Source organism: Malaya genurostris, chromosome 1 (assembly GCF_030247185.1).
Source record: "Malaya genurostris strain Urasoe2022 chromosome 1, Malgen_1.1, whole genome shotgun sequence".
In the NCBI taxonomy this organism is placed as follows: domain Eukaryota; kingdom Metazoa; phylum Arthropoda; class Insecta; order Diptera; family Culicidae; genus Malaya; species Malaya genurostris.
The window spans coordinates 90,537,280-90,563,691 of NC_080570.1; the positions used below are offsets into that span (position 1 = coordinate 90,537,280).

General features: G+C 34.2%; 1 protein-coding gene across 9 annotated transcripts in view; it reads left to right on the forward strand.

The window, feature by feature from the left end:
* The window catches only part of LOC131440691 (teneurin-a), a 337,735-nt gene that overhangs the window by 274,204 nt on the left and 37,119 nt on the right, over positions 1–26,412 (forward strand). For all 9 annotated transcript variants that reach the window (XM_058612195.1, XM_058612198.1, XM_058612196.1 and 6 more), the window contains one exon: positions 6,184–6,376. In XM_058612195.1, coding sequence (XP_058468178.1) covers positions 6,184–6,376 — 193 coding nt within the window. The remainder of the gene's footprint in view (positions 1–6,183; positions 6,377–26,412) is intronic.

Sequence of the window (26,412 nt, forward strand, 5' to 3'; positions counted from 1 at the left end):
TTTCAGCGTTTTTCCATCTTTTTGGGAAGTAGGCTGAAGAAAAACACTTGAAAATTTTAACCAAGAGTTTCAAGGCAACATCGGGAAGATTTTTAATAAGAATATTAAAGATTCCATCATTACCAGGAGCCTTCATGTTTTTAAGGTTCGTAATAATTGACTTAATTTCATCAAAACTAGACTTAATAATGTCATCTTGTAAAAACACTTGAGTTGAAATATGATCATATTTCAATGAGACTTCATTTTCAATAGGACTCACAACGTTCAAATTAAAATTGTGATCACTGCTGAACCAGTTTTAGAGCTTTTTCGCCATTTGTAAGAAGTATTTGATTTCCTTCCTTGAGAGCAGGAATTGGTTTCTGAGGTTTCTTAAGAACCTTAGAAAGTTTCCAGAATGGTTTAGAATATGGTTTAATTTGTTCAACATCTTAAATTTCTTTTTGTAAATCCTTAACTATGTTTTTCATAGCAGGATAACGAGAACGTTGATATAGTCGTCGACGAACATTCTTCAACCGAATGAGCAGTTGAAGATTGTCATCGATGATAGGAGAATTTAATTTAGTTTGAGCTTTGGGAACTGAAAGATTTCTAGCTTCGATAATGTAATGATTCATATTATCTATTGCTGTGTCGATGTCCGCAGAATTTACTAAAATAATTTCATGATCCATATGATTTTCAATGTGAGATCTGTAATCCAACCAATTTGCTCTATGATAGTTGAATATAGAACTAATTGGATTAATTATAGCTTCGTTGGAAAGTCTGAATGCTACAGGAAGATGATCTGAGTCAAAGTCAACATGTGTAATCGGTTCACTACAAATGTGACTTTGATCTGTTAGAACCAGATCAATTGTAGACGGGTTTTTCACGGAAGAGAAACAAGTCGGATTACTGGGATGAAGAACTGTGAAGTAACCAGCTGAGAGTTGATAATGAAGTATTTTACCATTACTGTTATTTTGCCTACATTTCCACTGGACATGCTAAGCATTTAAGTCCCCTATTACGAAAAAATTCGGTCGATATCTTGGGAGTTTTTGCAAATCACCTTTAAAGAAATTAAATTGTTCGCCGGTGCATTGGGATGGTAAATATGTCCTGCGATGAAATAAATTCCATGAATGGTTTCAACTTCGAGTCCCAAGCTTTCAATAACTTTAGTATTGAAAGAAGGTAAAATTCGATGTTTAATTTGCCTTTGGACAAAAATGGCAACTCCTCCACCCATTCCAGTAAATCTGTCAAATCGATGAACCATATAATGTGGATTGCTTTTCAATTTGACATTTGGTTTAGGAAAAGTTTCTGTCACAATGGCAATATGAATTTTGTGAACTTTGAGAAAATTATAAAATTCATCTTCACTCGATTTTAAAGATCGAGCATTCAAATTTAAAATATTCAAATAATTATTTGACATCACTGTTAAATTTTAAATTCATTATAATATTATTTGCAAATTGCCATCCGATTTGAAATGCTTCAAAAAGTGATGAAGTCGAATTCATTCGGATGATCATTTGAAAAAGTTGATCTAGGTAGAGCATTTTATTTTCCGTTATATCGCCTATTCAGCGAATGGCATTGAAGGAATATTGGTAGGTAGACTAGTGTAACTGCCATTAGAAGAAGATGATTTGGCCGATATACCTATTAATAAATTGTGTTTTGATTATTTACATTAGAAGAATTAAGTGATAGTTTTCTACCTGTTACCAAAACGTAACTGTCATTAGAAGTAGATGATGACGAGGCGATCTACCTGTCAAAAAATTGTTCTCGTTAGAAGACGAAATCTAAGGCGTGCCTGTTTTTCGTTTTAAATTCGAAGAAATAAGTGCCTTAGAAGAATTCGGCGTGACATTTGTAACGGTTTTTTGATTTTCAGGTATGTTCTGTAAATTTAAGGTCGTTGATTTGACTTGTTGTCTAAGCGAACGAGCTTTTAAAAGTTTTCCCTGACATTTCAAATAATTGATATATGATTTCCATCGCAATTTGAACATGAAAATTTGTCAGTGGTTTCATTCATTGGACAAACGTCTTTCGAATGCGATTTACCACAATTCAAACACCGTATATCTATATGACAATTTTTGGTTCCATGGCCGGAGCCTTGGCAACGACGACATTACGTTAAGTTTCCAATACGATTATGCCGTTTATAATGTTCCCAATGAATTTTCATGTGGGAAATGAAACGTACTTTTTCTGAAGTTGTTACATCACTTCGATTGAAGTGTATTAGGTAAAGTTCATGGGAAATTCCAGAGCGTGATTTAGAAGTACCATTCGCTCTTTTTTTCATAAGTATTACTTGGGAAGGGGAAAAACCAAGCAATTCTTTTAGTTCATTTATAATTTCATCGGTACGTTGATCATTTGACAAACCTGATCTCTTTCCAACTAATGGTGTCGACATATTAGAATAAGAGTGGTTCTGAGATGATTAAAAGTTAATGGCAAATCCTTGGAGATTATCGGAAGGATTTTTTTGATATTGGTTGTCCAAAAAATGCTTCTTCGCTAATCTGATGATTTTTCATAATCAATGTTTGATAAATGTTCAGAGCATTGCAATCACAAGATAAATCTTTTAAATAAAACTTAGCGATAAATTTTACATTCAATAGTTAAAACGATAATTGTATTCATATAGTGTCATTTAACTTGTACATGTTAAATGTACAAGTGTACAAATATGAACACTGAAGCCGTCAAATAATCATATCAATAGTCATATCACTAGTTGAGTCACCAAATCGTTTTGCTGAGTACTCCGTCTACAATTAGGGAATAAGTTAATATCTGAGAATCAGTATTATACAAAATTAATGGAAAAATCTACAATACTTCTGTTATATCGAAGCGAATATGTGAAGTAAATATACCAGTTGTCATCCTTTCCTTTGGACCAATGTATTAAACAGGACAGTAGATTTCACATCAAACAATTTCATGGTCCCGTGCTTTCTCTTTATGTTCTTTATTAATGGAGCAGAGAAAAGTCCACTGGAGATAAGTTATCATCAATTTATCACTGTCTCCAGTAGGCATAAAACTTCGTCTACTTTTGTATCAGCAGACTACATAATATGCAAATGATGCATTACATGTGATTAACTTTTATAACTATATAATCATCTCTTCTGCCCTCGGCATCTTACAACTAAGGTATTGTGCCTTATCAAATATATCATTGAATTAATAAAAAATAGTCATCTCTTCCAGATATGATACTTACGATTTGCATTTAGTAATTGTTCAAGTAACCCAAAGTTCGGAAAGAGGGAATGATTTGTCTTAAGCTACTTTCAAAGTAAATGAATGGTATCCTAAGCCACCCGTTTTCAAGTCATAATCCACAGTTGAAAATTAAGTAAACGCAACTGAACGAACTATAGCTCGGCGCAGCTAGAAAATTAGCTCATAACTTGTTCAGCACCTTCAACTTGCCAAAAACTCCTCGTCTACTTTGAAGCAGCAAAAAAGTGATTATTTGTATATATTGTGAAACTTTTGATTGCTTGGGAAGACTCCGCTGTAATTTTGATTTGATCTTTATCTTGCCAATTTGAAAATACTTCACAAAAATAAGCAACATAAAATGCCAATATCAAATCTTTACGCTAATCATCATCTACCGATTGGCATTTAATTGTCATTTATTATGCGCGCCTATCTACATAATTTGTAAGATAAATGCTAGGAACATCTCTTTGTTTGTCCTCATTGTGTTAACAGCGGAATCTTATCATTGATTTTTTTTGTAATTTCATTTATTTAACTCAGGCCCACGATGACCAATATTATTCATCTAACTGATTACATGGCACACATTGCATCTAGTAAACGAAATCAGAACTTTTGCTCCTGTTTACGATATGGCTTGAATAGTATATCGACATAGCTAGAGCAGTCATATGCATTCCACCAAGTTATTTTGCAAACAATGATTTTGATACCCAATTAAGCACAAGCACAATCGAAATGACTAATCACATGGATCAAGCATGCATGTGAAATCTCCACACAAAACAACTCGTTGCGCGCCAAATTTTTTGAACGATCTAGTATTCTTTTCTTCGACTGCCAAATACTTATGCAACTCGTTATGTGCAAAACATCAAGCGTAGATCTAGCAATCATTGACGAATTTTTCAACGGAAAATTCCATTTTCTATACAAAACAACTAAATGGGTTTTTCACACTTTTCTGATGAATTTTTTTGATGTACGAACCCGGTGGGGGTAGAAACTAATCAAACAAAAAAAAATCATGTAAATCCGTTCTTCCGTGATGCGATTACAAATAATGATCTCGGCATTTATATATATATATATATATATATATATATATATATATATATATATATATATATATATATATATATATATATATATATATATATATATATATATATATATATATATATATATATATATATATATATATATATATATATATATATATATATATATATATAGGGTAAGGGCTCCCTATTTCATCTCATTTGTAAGGACGTCGCCTTTAAACCCCGATTTTGCCACTAAAATCACTGTAACTATTTCATATTACTGCTTCATTCGCCTTGCTCCACGTTGAAAATTGATTCACATTCCTTGATAATTCAACTAATATTTATAAAACAGCTAAAAACACTAATGATGTTTTCACTACTCTGCTCCTAATTTCATCTCAATGGATTTTTATCCATCCTATCGTTGATCTTTTATTCATCCTATAAATTAGCAATGGCGACAGCAATCAAAACAAAATATTCCACTATTACACTCTCACCCGCATTCGCATGGCTGCCAGATGGCTGACTAAACGCTGTCAGCTAAATATGGCTGGTGACCGACTGCCTTACCGCTGCCACATATACAACTCAAACGATACAACCGTACCCACCAGGATTTTTCCACATTATTATTATTGGTAAAAAATTTACTCGTTGAATTATCTAATTAATGGGGCAATGACTTACGGAGATCTAAAGAACTATCTTTTAACATCATTTTATTAGTGAAAACAGATAGAACAGATATAGACTTTCTATGCAAAGTAATACATATTTTCTATGAAAATACCTGGCATCTCTGTGCACAGCCGATGAAACACACACACACACACTTCACAGCGTTATGTTGGCGTATAGCGGAATGAAACCAGTGCCACTAGATTTGCCACAATGGTTATTTCATTAGTATTTAACACGTTCTTTCTGGTAATATTCGAACCAGAAACAGTTTTATTGAAATATTAATATCAATAATATAATTAAACTAATGTCACGGATACCAAAAACATACTTTTTGATGATAATTTGAAGAAGATAAACAATTTTTGTTTTGTAACATTATGAGATAACTTGGCAACTTTGCGAAACCAAATGAGATGAAAACAAAGCGCAATCAAGTGAACGAAGTGAAAAACTTTCATCTCATAGTTTTGAAGACTTTTATTGCTTGTCGGGTAAATTTTGAAGTTTTTAATCGTTAACTAAACAAGTGGCAAGTGAACATAACTAATTATGAAGTCATCCAGCATTCAATGGTAGTGTAATTGTGCGAAATAGTGATCATGTTTTGAGACAAATCGATTAGTAGATATTCAGAAACATGACGAACTGTAAATCTTGAGACAAAAGTGTGTCCTATATTGAAAAGTGAGTTTATTTTATATGAAAAAACGATCACCGAAGAATTTAAAACCATTTCTTTCAATAGGAAAGTGTGACAATAGCTTTTCAAATCATTTTAAAACATTTCACAGTTTGCTTCCGGTAGGTTTTAGAATACTATTCATGTTCAAAGTTATGAGGTGAAGGGATGAGATGGAAATAGGAGCTCAGATGAAATAGGGACCCGTTGCCCTATATATGTATATATATATATATATATATATATATATATATATATATATATATATATATATATATATATATATATATATATATATATATATATATATATATATATATTATATATATTATATATATATATATATATATATATATATATATATATATATATATATATATATATATATATATATATATATATATATATATATATATATATATATATATATATATATATATATATATATATTATTATACTATATTTTATTAATTAGATTATATATCTTTAATCTTTCTCTAGACCAAAATTGTCGAGTCCGACCTACAGCTTTCTCAGTACCGCCCAATATCGTTTTCTTGAAGACAGTCCATCTCCGGCAGCAGTTTGTCTTGAACACGATCATGAATTGCTAAGACCCCAACTTATGAGTACGTGGATGCCCAATGGTGTCGGATCCATACCAGGCAAAAGTGTTATTTTTGCAGAGACACAGGTAAGTCGAATCGCATTTACTTATCTTGCTTGAGAAACAAGAGTGGAGGCACATCAGATTTTTTCACGCATCACATAGATAAAAATTGTGTCAGCAACAGGTATTTGTTGCTAATCACCTCGTGCTGTAATAATATCTTTTTATTAGCTATACTATAACCGCGGAATTTGTAAAAACATCTTTACCCTTCAATGAACCCAAGTGAGTTCGGTAACCTTTTCCAGGTACTCTGCTGAATATCTCATATACCAGGGATCGGGAACCTTTTGAGTCGAAAGAGTCAAATTTTTTGAAGAGCCACAAAATATTTTCCGAACAACAATAAATAATACTAAAATACTATTTTTCATTAAAAAAATCAACTCTAAATCGTTATAGTTACTAATTAACACGATTCACTAGAAATGTTAGAGTGGTTTTTTTTGTTTTCGAATTACTGAAATATGTCATCAAATTCATCTTCATTTTTTCTATGACAATACTGAACTAATTTGTGTCATCAGATGCATTGGTTTTATAGCAATATTCTCTTAAAAATTGGAAATAAAGTAATTTATCGCTCAAAATTATTTTTCAAAATAAGCGATTTATCTTCGAAGCAAACCCATTCTTGTGTCAAAACATAGGCTGGGTTTTCTGTTCTTACAGTTTTATATCGTTTTCGCTTGAATCAAAACCCATCCCAGTACTGAGTTCAACTGCTGTCAAATACATGGCACAAATTTCAAAGTAACCAGAAATCGTGCCACTTAAGCCAATTTGCTCTTATTCCACTTGGAGTTGTAGCTGGGTTAGTTTCAGTCATCTTCAACCGAAAACGATATTTGATTCAACTCATTAATGGCGTTTATGCTTGACACCAAACTTAACCCAGTTTCCACCCTAACTGCTGTCAAACTGTTTGTTTGAAGCCGGTTTCTAACCTAATTTCAATGTCATTGAACTGTAAATCAAGTCAGTTTCGAATCTGACTTGTATATCGGGTTTGCTGACACCCAGGTTTGCTAGGTACGAAACAAACTCAGTTTTGTGAAAAGTGTTTGGTTTCTGAAACTACCCAGGTTAGTTTCAGTTTTCCCGAGCGAAAACGACATAAATTTCGTCTGGCACACTGATTTATTTACGCTGCACGGTAACTTTTTGACGAAAACTAAAAAATAAATAAATAATAAAATAAATAGTAAATAGGGATATTGGTAGAGTCACCGATTGCTCAATTTTCAATCAACGAATTTTAATAACATCGGATACAATATTATTACTGCTGTTATAGCGACGTGAAAATTCGAAGTGAATGCACCTATTTTTATCTTACCCTTGAAGTCAATCTGTCGAACAGAGACAGCAGATCTCTCTCTCTCTCTCTTTCTCTCTCCAACTGATGATTTTCGTATATGAGATGACTGCTGGAGGCATTACCCTATAAGTAAAAACCATCATGTTTTGTTTTTTTGATTATATATTGTCCAGTAGCGTAGGTACACGGAAAGAAATCCGTTACTGATGTCATGATTATAAAATCATGAAGCCAATATTTTTTTTTCTCATGAAACCATGAGCAAAAAGTCTTCTCTCATGAAAATTAATCATGGTCCGAAAATGCGTTACTTGAGGAATGTATTTCTGTCAAAGCTCGTAACTTCAATTTTCTACCCGGATATCACTTTAAACCCTCTGCCTCAAATGATGTGACGGATTGCTTAATAGAAAAAGCAAGAAGCACTGAAAATGTTTACAAAAAGATAATGAACCAAAAATTTACATTATTATAAACTAAACACGTTACATTTTGTATAAATATATCTGAATGTATTCTAACATATTTGATGTGACTGTTGTTAGAAAAATAAATTTGACTATGAATTTAGAACCATCTAACGAAAAGAAAAAAAAATTTTTTTCAGCCACTTTGAAAAATTTGTTTCATAGATGTAACAACACAAGCTGTATTGATTCACCTAAATATTTTAAATAAGACGATTTTGCAAATGATGTTTCGAAGCAAAAAAAGCAAAATCATTCCGCGGTATTTGCAAGAATTCGACATAGAGTTTGTTTTTAAGAGGGTTGATTCACTCGTGTTTTTTCATGCAGTTCGTTTAAGTGATTAAATTCTGAAACAAAAAATCAAAACTGAAGCAATGAACGCAAGTGAACACGTTATTTGAGGCGTCGTCGTTTTTCAAAAACATAAGGTTTTAATTGTTAATGATTCTGACTAGAAGAAATTTGTCGTGCTTTTCACTGTTTGGCTCTTCAAACGTATATCATTTGAGACATTAGTTAAAATCGCCTAAAAAATTCGTTCATCACACCATTCCATTTAATTCATATTTAAAATTTTCATAAAAGATTACAATCGTAGCAGAAACACGCCTGAAGTTATACCCATCAACGTCAAATGCGTTACGCTTAAATTTCGGCGAAATCAGTCCAAATGGATTATGATCCGAGAACGTTTAATCATGGTGTATTATCAAAACATGAAAATATACTCTTTTCCCCAAATCGTGACTCGTTTTCCTCATTTCTAGAATCGGAATTTTGCCCGTGTAAGATTTAAATTTACTACGTCCGATTTCACAATTGACAGAAACATTCCTTTTAATCTAAATTAAGCCTACTTTACTAACAATAAAAACAAATTATTAATCACGGTTCCAAAAATCGATGCAGCCACTTTTAAATTGATTCCGAAGAAGAAAGTTTTACTAACAGAGGTAATGAGTTCCAATTTATCACATCTCGAACGAACAGCTAACTGGCATAACACACAGTGTTGTTAGCAGGAATTACAATTATTTTCCAAACGGCGTTCTCGAGACTGAATAATTTTCTCATTGAGTGCTGCAGGGTACCGTGTTTCCAATAGACGTCTAATAGATGTACAGGAACGGTATGCATAGATACCTCGTAGAGAGCATCCAATAAGGTTTTGTTGCAGATGATCCCCATGATCGTAACGACTTAGTCTGTAGACATAACGCACACAGCAGTTCAGACAGAGACACAGTTGTACAAAGTTCGTAGACTGACATAAATCTTTCAGCACTGTTGCTTCATCAGTCCCATTGCAGATCATTTTGAAAATTGAACCCGAGATTGTTTGCACACGATGCAAAACAATTTCAGGTAACATTGGAACAGACGCACTGATTCTCCGATGTCGATTTTTGATAAGCCTTGCCTTACTTTTATTTGGATTCACGTGGAGGTTGTTTCGTCGGTACCAGTTTTTCGCTTGCTCAAGATCTGCATTTATCATACTCAGCTCTTGCACGCACGGGTCAAATCGACCAACGTAAAGTTGAACATCATTAGCATAAATCTGGATTGAACATTATTTTAGTACTGTTGGTAAGTTTTGATATGGCAGTAGAAAAGTAGGGGACCAAGAACTTATAACCTTGATGAACACCAGACGGAACATTAGCCTTGTTTGAGTAACGATCTCCACAAAAAACAATTTTCTTTCTGCCATTCAGATATGATCTGATTAGGTTTTTAGCGGCGATAGAAAAATTGAATTGTGTCACCAGTTTATCTAACAGTATATTGTGAGGGATTGTATCGAAAGACTTGGAAAAATCCAAAAGTAGAAGAATGGTAGTACTTTTTTTATCTACGATCTGACCACCACGAAAATCTGACTGGTTGTCTGACAGCAACTTATTTCTTTCGATATAAGTAGTTATTTGTTGCTTTAGAAACTTGTCATTAACTTTTTACAGCGAGGATAATATGCTGATAGGACGCAGATTAGTAATGTCATTCAGATGTGCTATTTTCAGTGGCACAACCTTGGCCTGCTTCCAGTGAACGGGAAATGTTGACGTCTGTATGAATACGTTAAATAAGTGCATTAAGTGTTGAATGATTAAGGGCGAGATGATCTTGATGATCGGTATGCCGTCTAACCCAACAGTGTTCGATTTTTTTCATTTGGGTTATCAAGTTCATATAATCGATTTGAAGGAATAGAAACAATGCATTTTCCACAACATGCGAGTCAAAATTTAAATAATCACGACACATGCAACGGTCTGAGGGTAGGGAAATCTCAAAATCAGTTAACGCAAAGATAAGATCATGGTGCGACAACACCGGGAAACTTACTTGGCTGAACTGTAAAACCTTATCGCTGTTATTTGTTATCAACCTGTGAGTCTCTTTCACTGTGGAAAAATGACGGTTCTTCACTAACAAATGACAATGACAATAAAACGTTTAGACAATTTAAAACTTAACTTCAAAAGTGAACGGAAATCATCGCATAGTTACGAAAATTTATCCAATTGCTCAACGGATTGTTTTACATCGACGAGAGATGATATGATCGAGTTCACAAACTTAGGCCCAAATGAAAGGTCCAATAGTCTCATAAGTTGCTGTTGAATTTCTTCCGGGTCTATACTATAGTGTAAAGTGTGTTTAAAATTTCAAACCGTTATTATTGCGACGATGCAAAATAAAGACAAAATTCAATTAACTTGACATAACCGTTTACAAATTGAAATTGTTACGTTAGTTTATACCCAAAGAACATTTCTAATTCTATTCAAGTTTGAAACAAAAATTCTTGACAGAATCTTCGAGTGATATTTTCGAAAATGTAGGTAATATGAGAAAAGCATCATTGCACCACTAGATTGAGTAAAACAGTTTTTTTTAAATAATATTCAAGTTGTACGTAAATCTGGATAACAAGCGAGTACGGTAAAAATACAGCCTGAAGTGTATAACCAAATTACAATTACTGAGATTCTGTAAGATATTCAATTACAATTAATTGTCAAACTGCGACCACTTTGTTAAGACTGTATCCGGGTAAGCGTGTACAGTTTTATTCCGAAGTGACCCAAACCTTAACTGAACATGTATAGAAAGTGACCCGTGGTCGAAAAATATCATTCCTTCTTGTGCGTTTGATGGAATGGACGTTATGATGAAGATTTTTCACCAACAGTATGGTCAAAAACCTTAAACACTCAGGTCGCAGTTCTCATTCACTTTTCGGACGTCGTAGCGAAAAGTCGCCTTCAACTGAAAGCAGCAATAGATTCAATAGATTGCATTCGGATTCAAATTTAACTTTATTCGGGAACTGAATTTTGGATTGACTTAATTTCGGGTTTCGAAATTCAGTTTTAGTACTTAGTTCCAGAATTCAGGTCCAATTCCTAATTCCTGAATTTTTCAAATCGATTCTTTTTAAAATCTAATATATTCCCAAAGAAATTTTACCTCACCCTATTATTTACGGCCTTTTTTATATCACAGGCCTATTGTATCATTGATCAATCCAGCGAAATGATGTTTTCTTTACTGGAAGATTGTAATCGGTTGTTAACTCTATACCTTCACCAAAAGTATCAGTATCGTACCCACGGACAACTGGTCAACCTGGAAATACATGCCGGAAGTCAGCAAAATCCATCGAAATAAGAACTCAACTCGACATTCTTCATCACGAACGCCTTCATGAAAGGTTTTTATGATTATTTTATACTATTGAATTGTGTGTCAGGTTGTTTGATGCAACTAATCCGTACTTTAGTTTAGATGCATCGTTTAAAATTCTTGTAGTGAAAAGGGTGAAAGCATACACAATTCACATAATCGATCAACTAATTTATATTCGGAAGTATGAAGAAAGCGTGAAAGTCATTCTTATTCACGACCTCCAGTTATGGCTCTGACATTACATACCCGTACTTTTATTTTTAACGTGAATCCGTCTTACTTTACTTTGGACGTATTTTCAATATTTATATTGATCTATTTAACGCTGCAAAATATAATTTATCGGCATATCATCGGAAATATGGTCAGTAATTTAAGATTAAATTTTCAAGAGTATGAGATAACCACAAAAAACTTAATGTTGAAGTTTTCTAAAATGTTTTGTATAAACGTGCATTAAAGTGAAATTCAGTGCCAAAATAAGACGCGTATAATTTCAACCGCATGAATTAAACCTTTTATCATGTTTCTACAGAAATTATAGATACTTTTTGTCCACGCTTGGCGAGTGGATATTACTAATTTTTATTTTATAATTCTTAAAGTGGAAGATGACGGCTTTCGATTTATGGATATGTGAAATCACTATACAATTTGTAGTTGCGAGACGGGTTTGATAAGCAAGTTATTGAAATCAATGTCATATTGTTTCCTACCTTAAATTTAGAAATCCTAGATGACTAAAAACGATTTGTTTTGGATTTTTTCAATTTGAATGAATTTGAATATTGCATTTTTGATTTGATCGATCTTGTCCCCTTCACAACTTCGTAGGTTTTGCTCTCATGTCTCCCGCCTTATTATGGTATCGTTACAATTATGCAAGTGAAGCACACAATCACACAATCAATCCGAATTTTCCGAATACTGGACAGTTTTCGCAACCATTTAGCATCCTTTAACTCAGAATGGTTAATACTTTTTGCCTTTCTCATATAGAAAGGCTATGCAGTCGCTGTGAAAACCGCCTTTATAACCGAGGCCCGGAGGGCCGAGTGTCATATACCATTCGACCCAGTTCGTCGGAATCACAAAATGTATGTATGTGTGTGTGTATGTATGTATGTATGTGACAAATAATGTCACTCAATTTTCTCAGAGATGGCAGAACCGATTTTCACAAATTCAGATTCAAATGAAAGGTCTTAAGGTCCCATAGACTGCTGTTACAAATTGCACCAAAAAAGGAAAAAAATAGTCACATACGTTTCTCAGAGATGGCAGGACCGACTTTCACAAACTTAGATGCAAATGAAAGGTCTTATGGTCTCATACAGTTTTCCTGAATTTCATTTAAATTTGACTTTCGATTCCGGAATTATAAGGAAATAAAAACCGGTGAAAATTTAGGAAAAAAAGCGCACTCAATTTTCTCGGAAATTTCTTAACCGATTTTCACAAACTAAGATGAAAATGAAAGGTCTTGAAATTCTTTAAAAAATCCCCGAGAAGCTGATTCAGATCCGACTTCTAGTTCCGGAATTACAGAGCGATTAGTGAAAATTTTCATTTTCATGAGTATTTTTTAACATGCGATAGTGAAACGAGGTGCACATTTTTATGAAACTTACTGTTAAATTCATTGGTAGATCTTGTTAGTTAGAGAATATATTAAACTACTTTAGGACTACTAGTCCCCGGTTTCCACTTTGGAAAGCACCGATAATAGTGAAGAATAGCTCCAAAAACTGAACTCGCTTCGATTTCTCAGCAACGGTTAAACCGATTTTCACAAAACATGATTCAAATTAAAGCTCTCATTGTCCTACAATATTTCATCCAGATCCGACTTCCAGTTCTGAAATTAATGGGCGATGAGTGTCAAAACATTCAAATCGTAATTGAAAATGACGATGGAAATGGTATGCGTCGGTAGGTGCGGCTTTGCTAAAATTTGTGAAACTTTTATTTAATTTGTACCTACTTGTTAGTGTTATTACAAAACCATGATAATGATGCTTTTTATAAAAGTACACACATTGCCTTTTTCATATAGAAAGTTTATGCAATCACTTGAAAAATTGACTAGTGAAAATTTTTATAAAAGTACACACATTGCCTTTTTCATATAGAAAGTTTATGCAATCACTTGAAAAATTGACTAGTGAAAATTTTTATAAAAGTACACACATTGCCTTTTTCATATAGAAAGTTTATGCAATCACTTGAAAAATTGACTAGTGAAAATTGGCCCGGAGGGCTAAGTGTTCTATACCATTCGACACAGTTTATCGAGCTGAGCAATGTCTGTGTGTGAGTATGTGTCAAATAATGTCACTCATAAACTAATGTCGTTTTCGCTTGATACCAAACCTTACCCAGCTTTCACCCTAACTGCTGTCAAACCATTTGTTTGAAGCTAGTTTCGAACCTAGTTTCAACGTTGTTGAACTGAAAATCGAGTCAGTTTCGAACCTGGATTTTGTATCAGGTTTGCTCAAATCCCCGTTGCTAAGTGCGAAATAAACACAGTTTCGTAAAAAGTGTTTGTTTGATGAAACTACCCTGGGTCATTTTCAGTTTTCTCAAGCGAAAACGACATAAAAAATCAATTCGCGACTACGAAGTTGAGTTTGACAGCTTATGTGTGTGAAGTGGAAGTAAACAAGCAGAAGTAAAAAAGTGCTAAATTTCAAACGTACCGTTTTTATCGATTTTCGCTTTGCTGTTTGAAATGGTTAGTCCTGGTGTTTTTTTAAATCTTCGAAAATACTAATTATGTTAAATAATATAAAATAATCGCTATGGGCGATGCCTATTTTTCCGTCTTAAAAACAGTGATCGGTATCTGAAGAAAAGTAAACACAATTTCAGAACAGCATTTATGAATGAAAATCTATCACTATGTTTCAAAATTATTGAGATTGTTTTAGAATTACATGTTTTCTACTCGTGGTGTAATTTTTTCATATAAGTGTTTCCTGTAAATGTGAAAATAATTCATTTTTCGATTCATCATTAGGAGCCGTCAAAAAGTGATACGTTTAGTGTATGTGTGAACTTGTCGGATGTTTTCAGCTACGCTGCTGGAGGAAGCCGCTTGATAGTCGAAGGTGAAAGAGTATTCAAGGCTGGGCACCTTCTGATAGTTGGAATAGATGAGGTCCACAATGATGGATTTGGAATATTTTCCACTTGTCTGCAGTCATCCTCTCCAAGTGCCGAGCCGCATACAATAAAAATTCGCACCGGCAGAGAGTTCTCTACTTGGTCATTTTTATGCACTTGCAAAGCCGGTAATGGAAAATGTAAACATGTGATGGCAGTTCTGAATCATTTATTAAGGTTTGTTTACTGAATATCCGTGTGAAATTATCAATCACAAACTTTTTTCTTGTTATAGAAATCCAGTTATACCTTTGCTCACTGTAACAGATTTGAAACAGAAGTGGGGCAAAATCGCTGCAAAAACTGCCTCAGATATATACAAGGCAACAAAATTGAAGGATCTGTGTTTCAGTAAACAATGGTTAGGTGATACAGCACTAACTAATATTGCTCTAAACGAATCTAACTTTGAAGAAACCCCTGAAAAAAAATCCGCTTGAACAGCAATTTTCGCAGTATTGAAACTGATGAGTCAGAAAATTCCCAGATTTTGAATCACTTTGTGGAAGGTATTCTAATGATTCTAATAATGTTTGTTGAGTTTTGACTTGATTTTGTATTTTTCAGCTTTTCCCGAATGTTCTCTCTCCTACGAGATACACGGTAGACCAACAAATACAAACGTGCCAAAAAAATTAAGTAAAAAACCCGATATATCTGAAGAGATACTGTTGATGGGAGTAAATAACCATAGACAATCTATGGACTCATTATGTTCTTTGGTATCATATGATGAGGATATTAGTTCAGCAACACTGAAAGCATATCTGAGCCAACTTTTTGAAACCAGTCGATACATAGAATATAAATATTTGATCGGACCTCTAGAAGCTGACTTGTGTACATTTTACGAACTGAAAGTTTGTGTATCTTCCCGTGAGAGCATCGGAATTTGCCTACGAACTCTTCATAAAAATTCAAAAGAATGGATTGAAGAACGAAGTCTCCGGATCACTGCCTCGAACGCTTATCAACTATTTACGTACTATGTATCACAAACTTGTAAAGGAAAAGACTGGAAACGAAAACTGACAAAACTTATTATTCCTAAAGAATTCAACTCGCCTGCGATTGATCACGGTAAAAAATGTGAAGCAAAAGCAATGCTTGCATACGAGAAATCCACGGGGAAAAAAGTTTCACGGTGTGGATTAGTCATACCACCGCGTGTGCCTTGGATTGGATGTTCTCCAGATGGTTTGGTTGTTGATGAACGGAAAATAATTGAGATAAAATGTCCATTTGTAGGAAAAACCTTAGGAATTCGTGATACAATTGAAAATTTGCCTTATTTAACTAAAAACACCTCGATACTTCGTAAAAATCACCAGTACCATGCCCAGGTACAACTAAATATGTTCATTCTTGAATGCACTTCAGCAGATTTTGTTATTTATTCTGAATTTGACGAACAGTGTTACATTATTAATATTAATTATGATGAAGAATTTGTTTTAAATATGCTAAATAGCTTGAAAGAGGTGTACTTTAATGTTCATTTGAAGAACCTTTGCACACTGAAGAATTAAAACGAATTATTAAAACAAAACGAACTAAAATCTTTTATTTGACAATATCGGATTCGATAAATTAACAATTGCACAAGCAATAATCATGAGTTCATCTAATACAGGAACAAATCTTGAGTCTACCTTAGAATTAAAAAACGAAAATATTCTTATTCGCTGAATAGCGCGTTCAACGTGTACCCGTGCTGCTGCAATAGAGATGTTAAGAGTTGCATCCATTCTGCTTAACTGCTTCGCTGGGGCGTGTAAAAATGGGGGTCTGACAAGTTTAATGCCTTTTTGTTCGCACTCTTTTCCAATCATGAAACCCTTGTCCGTCATCACTGCTTGACCTGGCTTGAACCGATCTAAAACCTTCTCCTCTAAAACAATTTGTTTGTCAGATGTTTTACCTCCATATCCTGCACTAATATAAATTATGCTTCCACCAGGTGACACACCCACCAAATATTTTGCCGTCTCACGTGATTTATAGTGCGAATATGTATTTATTCTGCAATGCAAACACTTGGGTTTCATTATTGAAATTTCAGTGCAGTCCAGCACAGCAACAACGTCTTCAAAATCAGGTCTAAAGTAATAGGGTGTATCGTTAGCAATTTGCTTCTCAGAAGGCCAGTATATAAGCGGTTTGAGAGCAGCACTCAGGTATGGTAAAGTTCTATGGAAACAAGACGAAATCGTTTGAGAGTGCAAACGAAATATACCCGATATACACCGGAATGTTAGATTAGTTTTTAGTTTGATAAAAACAATCAGTACTTCTTCTTCTAAGCTAACTGATGAATGAGGTTTGTCGCGGTATTGTTTCAAAAGCATAATAGCTTTGACAATGGAATCCAACATGATACGCGATTTCAGCCCCGTCCAAGCTAGCAATTCGTCATCGTTCTCAAAGGAAATCGCAAGAGTTCGTTTCAGATGAAGGTTTTTCAAATCAATGCTATCAACTTGAATGTGCTTTTCAACCATGACGCGTGCTACTTCATTGAATTCTTTGCCAGAATTTACTTCAGGTGACATAGTTGTTGCCTTTTTTTCTTTTTTCAGAATTCTGCCGATTTGAGGCACGGATTGAGCGACAATCAATCAGTTTTTGTTTTAGTTCCGTAGTAGGAACACAAGGCAAATTTGTGTCGGGGATTGCAGAAGGCCTGAGAATTAATCTCTGTGTGGTACGGTTCATGCCTGAGAACAGAAACCAAGTTGCATTTGTCTGAATTTGAGCTTAAACGTATTTAATACTTACTTGGGGGAAAAAAATTTATTGCAGAGAAATGTGAACTACACACACGAGCAGTTTTCGTTGGCTCGATCTTGATTCTGAGTCGTTGCAACCATGTCATGTATCGTTTTTTGTCTGACTTTTTAGGGAAGGAATGGAACGATATATCTGGTCGATATCTATTTTTGCAATCTGGAACATAACACATCGTTCGGCTTATCGACTTTTTTGTATTGTTGTTCTCATCAACAAACTCAGAAAATCTGTTTGCGACCCCATCTGAACATCTTTTCACATCCATGATCTGCAGAATTTAGAGAAGAACAATTGAAAAAAAATCTCGATTACATTCTTTTGTTATATAATGAATTGGTATTTCATAATGAAATTTCTAAGAAAAATTGTTTTATCATAAAAAATTAAATATTCCCTTACCTATGCGGATTGCTAGCGCCGGGAGAGAAGTTTTATTTTGCTTCTTATTATCAGAATTCCTGTTACGACACACCACAAATCAAGTGAAAAAGGTGAAGCACAAGGCGTTTCAATTTTTACCACCTCAACACGCACAACATCACATAAAAAACCAGAGAATTAATTAATTTTATTTTAGCGAAAAAAAGTCTTCTTTTGTTTACATCCACTTCACACACAGATTAAACTTTCATAGGTAGCAGCACCGTTCCTTCTAAGTCGCGAATAGAGGTCGAAAACTCTAAAACGAGACACACAATTTTCTCAGAGATGACTTGATCGATTTCCACAAACTTAGGCTCAAATAAAAGTTCCTATACTCTCATAGGTTGCTGTTTAATTTCATCCTGGTCCGACTTCCGTTACCAGATCTATAGGGTAAAGTGTGTTTAATCATTTAGTACGACGATGCAAAATGAAGAAAAATTCTTATTAACTTGAAATAACTGTTTACAAATTGAAAAGGTGAGGTTAGTTCATACCCGAAGAAAGTTTCTTATTTTATTCAAGATTGAAAAAAATTCTTGACAAAATCTTCTAGTGATATTTTTAGAAATATAGTCAATATGAGAAAGGCATCATTACACCACTAGGTGGATTAAAAGAGGTTTTTCATTAAGAAGTTCCAGCAATGGAAAGCCATTGCATTTCATTGTGAAGTAGGAGCTCGGTATATTGAGTCTCAATTTCATTGTAAGAATTTCCCAAAAAGGCGCGATGATCTCTATTATTTGAACCGGAAACAATCACATTGACGACGAGGCTTAGTGAAAAGCAAATACACTTGGTGGATCCGACAAAAATCCATGCAATCTTCAATTGAATCGATTCGCTCTCTGTATTAGTTAGTAAGTTAGTATATAAGTTTCTTTTCCCCATTACACAATACAAGTAGGTTTAGAATTTTCCCTACACAAAAATCTCAGAATTGCGGAAGCAAATAATGTCCTCATGGTAATAACCAAATCATATATATTAATAGGGCTGAAAAGTCACCACTTGTGGCTGAACACCCAATTTAAATCTTAATAATTTAATTTTAACTCATATTCCAATATATAGTTATTTAAAAAAAAAGTACACTTGGTTGAGAGATAGAAGTTGTATCTAATCCTCGTATCAAGTACTTTTTTATGAAATATACCATATTTGCGTATATAATTAAAGAGTGATGTTGTGTTGCTTCAAATTCAACATACTAAAGGTTTTTGTCAATCTATATATATAATATAAAAATGGATGTAAGTTTGTATGTTTGTAACGTCATAACTTCGAAGCTACTAAACGGATTGCCACCAAACTTGGGACAGGTACTACTCGCATTTCAGAGATGGTTTAGGGAGCATTTTTTTAGGGGAGAAGATTTTGAACGTATTGCAATCAAACTTGGTATAGGTACTTCTTGCTCTTCAGAGATGATCATTAGGACATTCTCAGGGGAGAGAGTGTGTAGCAAGCGTTCTTAATTTGAGGAGGCCATGTCGAAATTTATCTTACTTAAAGAGAATTGATACTTTTTAAAACCATACACACATTTTGAAAAACTCAAATATGGTTTTAAGGATATTTGTGGGATATAATGAGTGCCTCTAAAAAAGGATGTTCAATGTGAAGTTTATAAAATTTTCCATAAAACGATACTTCTTGCTGAGTACAGATATTATTTGCGCTTCAGATGATCTCAGAGCATTTTTAAGAAGAGAGTGGGAGAGGGTGGATAAAGTAAGGATCTCATCCAAGGGAGTAGCAAAGTTCAACATTGTTAACATAATCGAACGTAACTCCAAAACAACTCTCCACACCTAACTATGTTGGATAATTTAAGGTGGGAGATTGTGGGGGGGGGGAGTTCGCAAAGTTCCATAACAAGTCAGTAAATTATCGCTAAACTTGGCACAGGTACTTTTTACTATTCAGAGGTGGTCACGACAAGCTTAGATATTCATGACAAAGGTTTATTGTAACATTTTCTTATTCGTCGTCAAACACGATAGGGGAGCGGATTCAGACTAGGAGAAGGGGATCTTGAAAATAAATTTTCATCTTGATTTTTTTTTTAAATAAGAGAAGGGCAAGAATGTCAAGATTGTGCTAGACAGTATTGCTATCGTTAATTAGAATTAAGTAGTACTGCTATTGTTAATTTTAATGAATTAATACTTTTTGAAGAGCACAGATAATTCGTACACTACTAAGAGGTGGTCATAAAGGTTATCATGGAGGAGAGCTGTAGTAAGTTCACTAATAAAAGGGGAGTTCAATATAAAATTTATTCTACGATAAACGATGCATCTTAACAAATACAGATACTACTTTTATGTCAATGTAGATTAAAAGGTTATTTTAAGGGAGAGGGAGTGCAGCAAGTGCCTCAAACATGGGGAAGTGTAAGGTAAAATTGATTGAATAGCAACATAAAACTGCTCAGAGTATTACACAAAGTAGGATAACTTCGGGAATTTTGTTCGGCCTTTTCTTCCCGAAACATTTCCAAGCAACGCCGGGTCATTCAGCTAGTATAATAATAATGTTTTCGTTTTCTCAAACTTGTATTTCTTGTTGACGAATTTCGCGCCAAATAGTATTCACAGTTGACAACACTCTCAGATTTGAATGAAATAGCAACATAGATAATTATGTTCCCTGTCAACATTCCAAATGTAGCATGATGTTCATTTTTAAGAGAAAATAAGTTTATCCAACAAAAACTTTTTCTTATCCAGCACTGGTACTTTTGGCTAATATCGGGCAACTAGCAATAGGGTGGTCGGTGTAATTTTCTCATAACACTTTTTCGTAGGATTTGTCGTTGTGCCACTATAACTATTTGAAAAAAAAGGTTAACATAGTTTGGTTATCTTCAATAGACAATCTAGATAAATTTTGGTAAAAACCAAGTATGCAAAGTGGCTTTTTCTGAAAAAGTCTACATGTCCAGAAAGTTCCATTCAAATCTGACAGAGTACTGCCAACATTTATTCGATTTGGCGCCAAATTCGACATTTGATCTGCATCTGGTGACTTCTTTCAGATTCTCTGCTGAGCATCTCGTAAGCCATTCTCTCTTACGGCATTATTGTTACTTGCTTAGCCCACTGCAGTCATTCAGTTTGTGAAAATTGATGAAACAATCTCCTAAAATACTGCACAATGCACTTTTTTTATCAATTTGCTCAATACCCTGTAATTCTGAAACAGGAAGTCGGATCTAGATGAAATTCAATAGCAGGTTATTGGACTGTAATATTTTTCATTTGAATCTATGTTTGTAAAAATCGATCAAGTGATCTCGGAAAGGTGAGTGCATTTTTTCCCTTTTTTTTGGGTTCAGGTTAAGGAACCATAAAGTCTGAGTTTGTGAAAATAAGTCCAGTCATCTCTGGAGACAAAAACAAACATACACAGCTATTTGCTCAGTTCGGGCCTAGGTTATAAAGTAGTTTTTCACATTGATTGCATGGGACCGTTCATAAACCACGTAGACAAATTTTGGAATTTTTAGTGGGTATATAAACCTACTTTGGGACTACTAGTCCTTCGTTTCTGCTTCCGGCAGCACCGATAATAGTGAAGAAAAGCTCTAAAACCGGAAATCACTTCGATTCCTCAGCAACGGTTAAACCGATTTTCCCAAATCATGATTCAAATTAAAGCTCTCGTTGTCTTAAAAGATACTGTGCAATTTCATTCAGATACGACTTCCGGTTCCAAAATTATAGGGCAATGAGTGTCAAAACTACAAACTGTCATACAAAATGATGCAAAATCGGTACGCATCGGAGCGTGCTGATAAGGAAAAAGAAAACGCAACCGGGTTGCCACATTTAAATCTATATTAACTTGACATAACTGTTTACAAATTGAAAAGGTGATGGTAAAGTTTGGTTTTTGAGCGGTTAGTGGAATGAAACTAAACCGTCTTAAAAAAGAACCTATCATTCTTTTTTAGGTGATGGTAATTTATACCAGTTTTTAATTTTATTCAAGTTTGAAGGAAAAACTTGACATAATCTTCTAGTGATGTTTTTGAAAACATAAGTAATATGATAAAGGCATCATTACACCACATGTAATATGATAAAGGCATCATTATTTTTAGTACAAAAAGGTTTTTGTACTAAAAGTTCAAATAATTCGCGAGATGATCCACAGCCTAGTGTTACTAGAAATACTTATTAAATGGTCTAGATCGATTTTGTTTATCAATAACATAAGACGATAGTACAAGCCCCAAAGCGAGCAAAGTAATGTACCATTTGAATTGGAAGTTAGTTTAGTTATATCGTGTTTAACTTTGAAAGTCGTTCACCGGTGGTGTAATCCATTCTCAGTTATTATAGATACACAAGCGACAATCAGATACAATGTTTTTCACACGTCTTTACTAGAAGAATAATAGAAAACAAAATGGGTTTTCTTCGTTAAGAGATTCAGAAGAACAATTTTGCTAGAAAGGCTCTAGTTCTAGGCTCTAGGCCTCTGAGGTGTATTTTTCGCAAATTTTCACTTCCGCAATGCTAGACATTTACTTTTTTCGAATTTATCATGCCTAAGCTGATAAACATTCTTCTGGCTTGGTTGACTGATTTTCGTAATTTTATTTTTGGAAAATGAAACTACGTAGATTATGTCCTTATTATATTTGATTTTTGGTATCCTTTACATAGTAATTCTTTTAAGTTGTGAAGATGATTTTCAATATGTAACCAGTGAACTTATGAGCCAATCCTTATTTTTTTTAGATTCTGTTGTAATACAAATGATGTATTTGTATTTCATTTGAATACTCAATGTTATCGTCTCATGTTTATAGGGGCGAAACGACCCAAATTATGTGGAGCGAAATATTTAGGAAATCGCTAAATCATGTATAATTTATCAAATTAATAAATAGTTATGAGTAATCTTTCATCTGGAAAGTATTCCCTTCACAAAAAAAACTGCTACTGCAATCTTTTTGGAGTGCATTCTCCTCCATTGTTGCTATGTTGTTTTGCAAATTTTTGGGCTATTGTTAAAGATTATTCTGCCTTTGTATCAAGATACCCACGACATCAAGATTTTAAAATGGATATGGTTTCAGTTTTTTATTACCGGACGTTTTTTTGAATTTTTTGAAATAGAATATTTTATGTATTTTGCTATATACCTTATGTTAAAAAAAGAACCGGAATTTCCATTTAAAAATTCTCGCGCTTGTCCAATCGGTAAACTTTTATTCTCTCAACGTTGGTAACACTTTTATACACATTCTGTCAAATTTTGACGCATATCGTACGATTAGTTTTTGTTTGGCGTCTATACAGAGAAGTTGAAAAATTTTCGTGTGGCGATTTTCATAATGGAGGAAAATTTAGAACAACGGCTCGCCTTCGAAGTGCCATTCGGTCGATTGTTGTGCGGTTTCGACGTCATATTCAAAGATCCACACCTCATCACCAGTTATGATGCATTCGATAAATGTGGGGTCACTATCTGCGTTGGAAATCATCTCTTTGGACACATCAACACGACGCTGTTTTTGAATGAAATTCAGCTTTTTTGGCACCAGCCGAGAAGCGACGCGTTTCAAACCCAAAACATCAGTTAAAATGTGTTCGGCTGATCCATAAGAGATGCCCAACAACACAGCAATCTCTCTAATCGGTACAGAACGATGTTGCAACACGATTTGCTTCGCCGATTCAATGTTTTCTTCAGTAAAAGATGTTGTTGGGCGGCCAGGGATCTCATCATGATCCAAGCTTGTACGACCACCTTTGAAGCGTTTATACCACTCGTATGCCTGTGTTTTTCCTAGACACGATTCACCAAAGGCCTTTTCTAACATTTTCAACGTTTCGGAACACTTAAATCCATTTGCAACACAAAATTTGATGCACGCGCGTTGTTCTAAATTTTCATCCATTATAAAAATCGCCACACGAAAATTTTTCAACTTCTTTGTATAGACGCCCCTCTCAGCCCCTCTTTGTATTGAACGGCCTAATTTTGTTGGTTTTTGAGCGCTTGTTGAACGACATATTGCACGAAATATTCGTTCAATTTACTGGAACGGTTTGTTGTTGTTTTTTGTCTTGCAAAAATAGTTTGAAAATTAAGTGTTACCTTTACATAGAAAGAAAATTTGTTGTTATTCTACGTGAAGTAGAAGTATTGTGCAGGTATGTATTGTTAGTTTAAACAAATAAGTGGAAAAAACTTCAGAAATTCTGCAGTAAAACTAGTCTAACGGGGCTCCAACTCCTCATGTTAAAAATGGCTCAACAATGGACCTTTGTCTGCGGGTTTGTTGAACGAAAAAAAATGGCATTCGGCTCAACGGTCTGTTTCAAAATCAGCAAACGAAGGTCCCGTGTTGGCCTCCCGTTGAACGATTGATTGGACTTTCATTGGTCCAATGATCCAACGTATTGGACCGATGAAGGACCATCGTTGAACGTGTTTTTTTCTAAGTGGGGCCAAACAAAAACTAATCGTACGATATGCGTCAAAATTTGACAGAATGTGTATAAAAGTGTTGCCAACGTTGAGAGAATAAAAGTTTACCGATTGGACAAGCGCGGGAATTTCAAAATGAAAATTCCGGTTTTTTTATCATAAGGTATACAGCGAGTATTTGTTTGTAGTTATGATAAAGAATATTGATTGAAGGCAGTACTGCTTGAAACATTCACATTTGAAACGCATAAGAACATTTCCTTAGAGGATGCACTAATGAAGGTTGCAAATAGCATACCGAAATACTAGTATCTATGCCTGACACTATTTCGTGACTACCGAAATACTAGTATCTATGACTGTTACTATTTTGTGACAATAGTAGCGAAATAGTGAATATTTTTTCAACATAGTGGAATTAAATGGAATTTATTTCCTTTTAAAGTTATTTAGCTCATTATACTAACCCCTCTTAAAAAGTGAAGTTTAGATTATTTTGGGCTTTGTGTTGAGAGGTTTGAACCCAATTTTATACACATTAATACTAACGAGCAATATACGGAGAAAAAAGATGAAACAGCGAAAAAAAAAATTTTTCCGAAAAAGTATCACTCAGAGAATAGAAAATCATAAAGTGTCTTGCTAGCGCGTTATGGAAAAGAGGTCAGCCGACAGATAGGGCAGTAGTTTAAGCTCACTCGGCTTGTGTGCAGTATCCAAGGATGGCTTTTATCGTATCAAAGAACGCTCACTAGCAACTCTTCACACGATTCAATCAGTGCCATCAAAGAGAGACGGATATCATCACAGCAACAAAAACCCGGCATGGCTCATTTAACATAGAATAGACACCAGTGCGAGAGCGAATTTCTTTCGATGTCTGCTGCTGTGGGGATTCTCTCTAAAGCAACAAACAGTCGCTTATTCTCGTTTCACGATCCGATTCTGTATAGGCAGTGGATAATTGCGATAGAATCATTTTATTTTTGTATGTGCATATAACCTTTGTATTAGTTGTGTCTATGAAAATGTATGTGAATGTTCCACACAAGGGTTTTGAAATATTGCAACCTAGTATTAGAGTTATCAAGTCGAATCATCGATTCGATTTTCTGTAATAATTGTCAACTTGCGATTCTCTCTTGGTAAATTCCACACAGCACCAATCATCATCAGACTGTGATTTTTTTAAGGGCCGTGAAATACTCACAGTATGAAGTGGAGCGAAGAAATGTAGAAAGATTCTCTCGCGGTTCATGCATTGAGAGACTCGAGTGTCAAATTTTAGGCAATCGCCAACACTGGCCGTATCACGCACAAGTTCAGCGCTATTTCAACTGTTTCATTTTGGAGCGTGTCATTCACATGTTTGGCAACACTAGTCATTTGTTTTTATATGACACACATTATCATAGAAAAGTTATTATTTTACAAAAGTTTTGTTTTTGGGAAATCATACATTGGAATATGATAATGCCTTTCTATTAGAATTCAAATGGTTTTATGAATGATATTAACCTTCCGAATTTGATCAATTGCTTCATAGTAGTTTCAAACAAGCCCAAGATTGTCGAAATCGATTTAGTCATCTGAAAAAACTGAGAAGATAGAATAAAGTGCTATTTCTCGTTTACATCTCTAGTGTTATATTGCCAGAACCGTTTACCATGAGTCATTTTAACTTTTTAAACAACTTGATGCGTGCTTTAAAACAAGTCAATTATTTGTAAAAACGC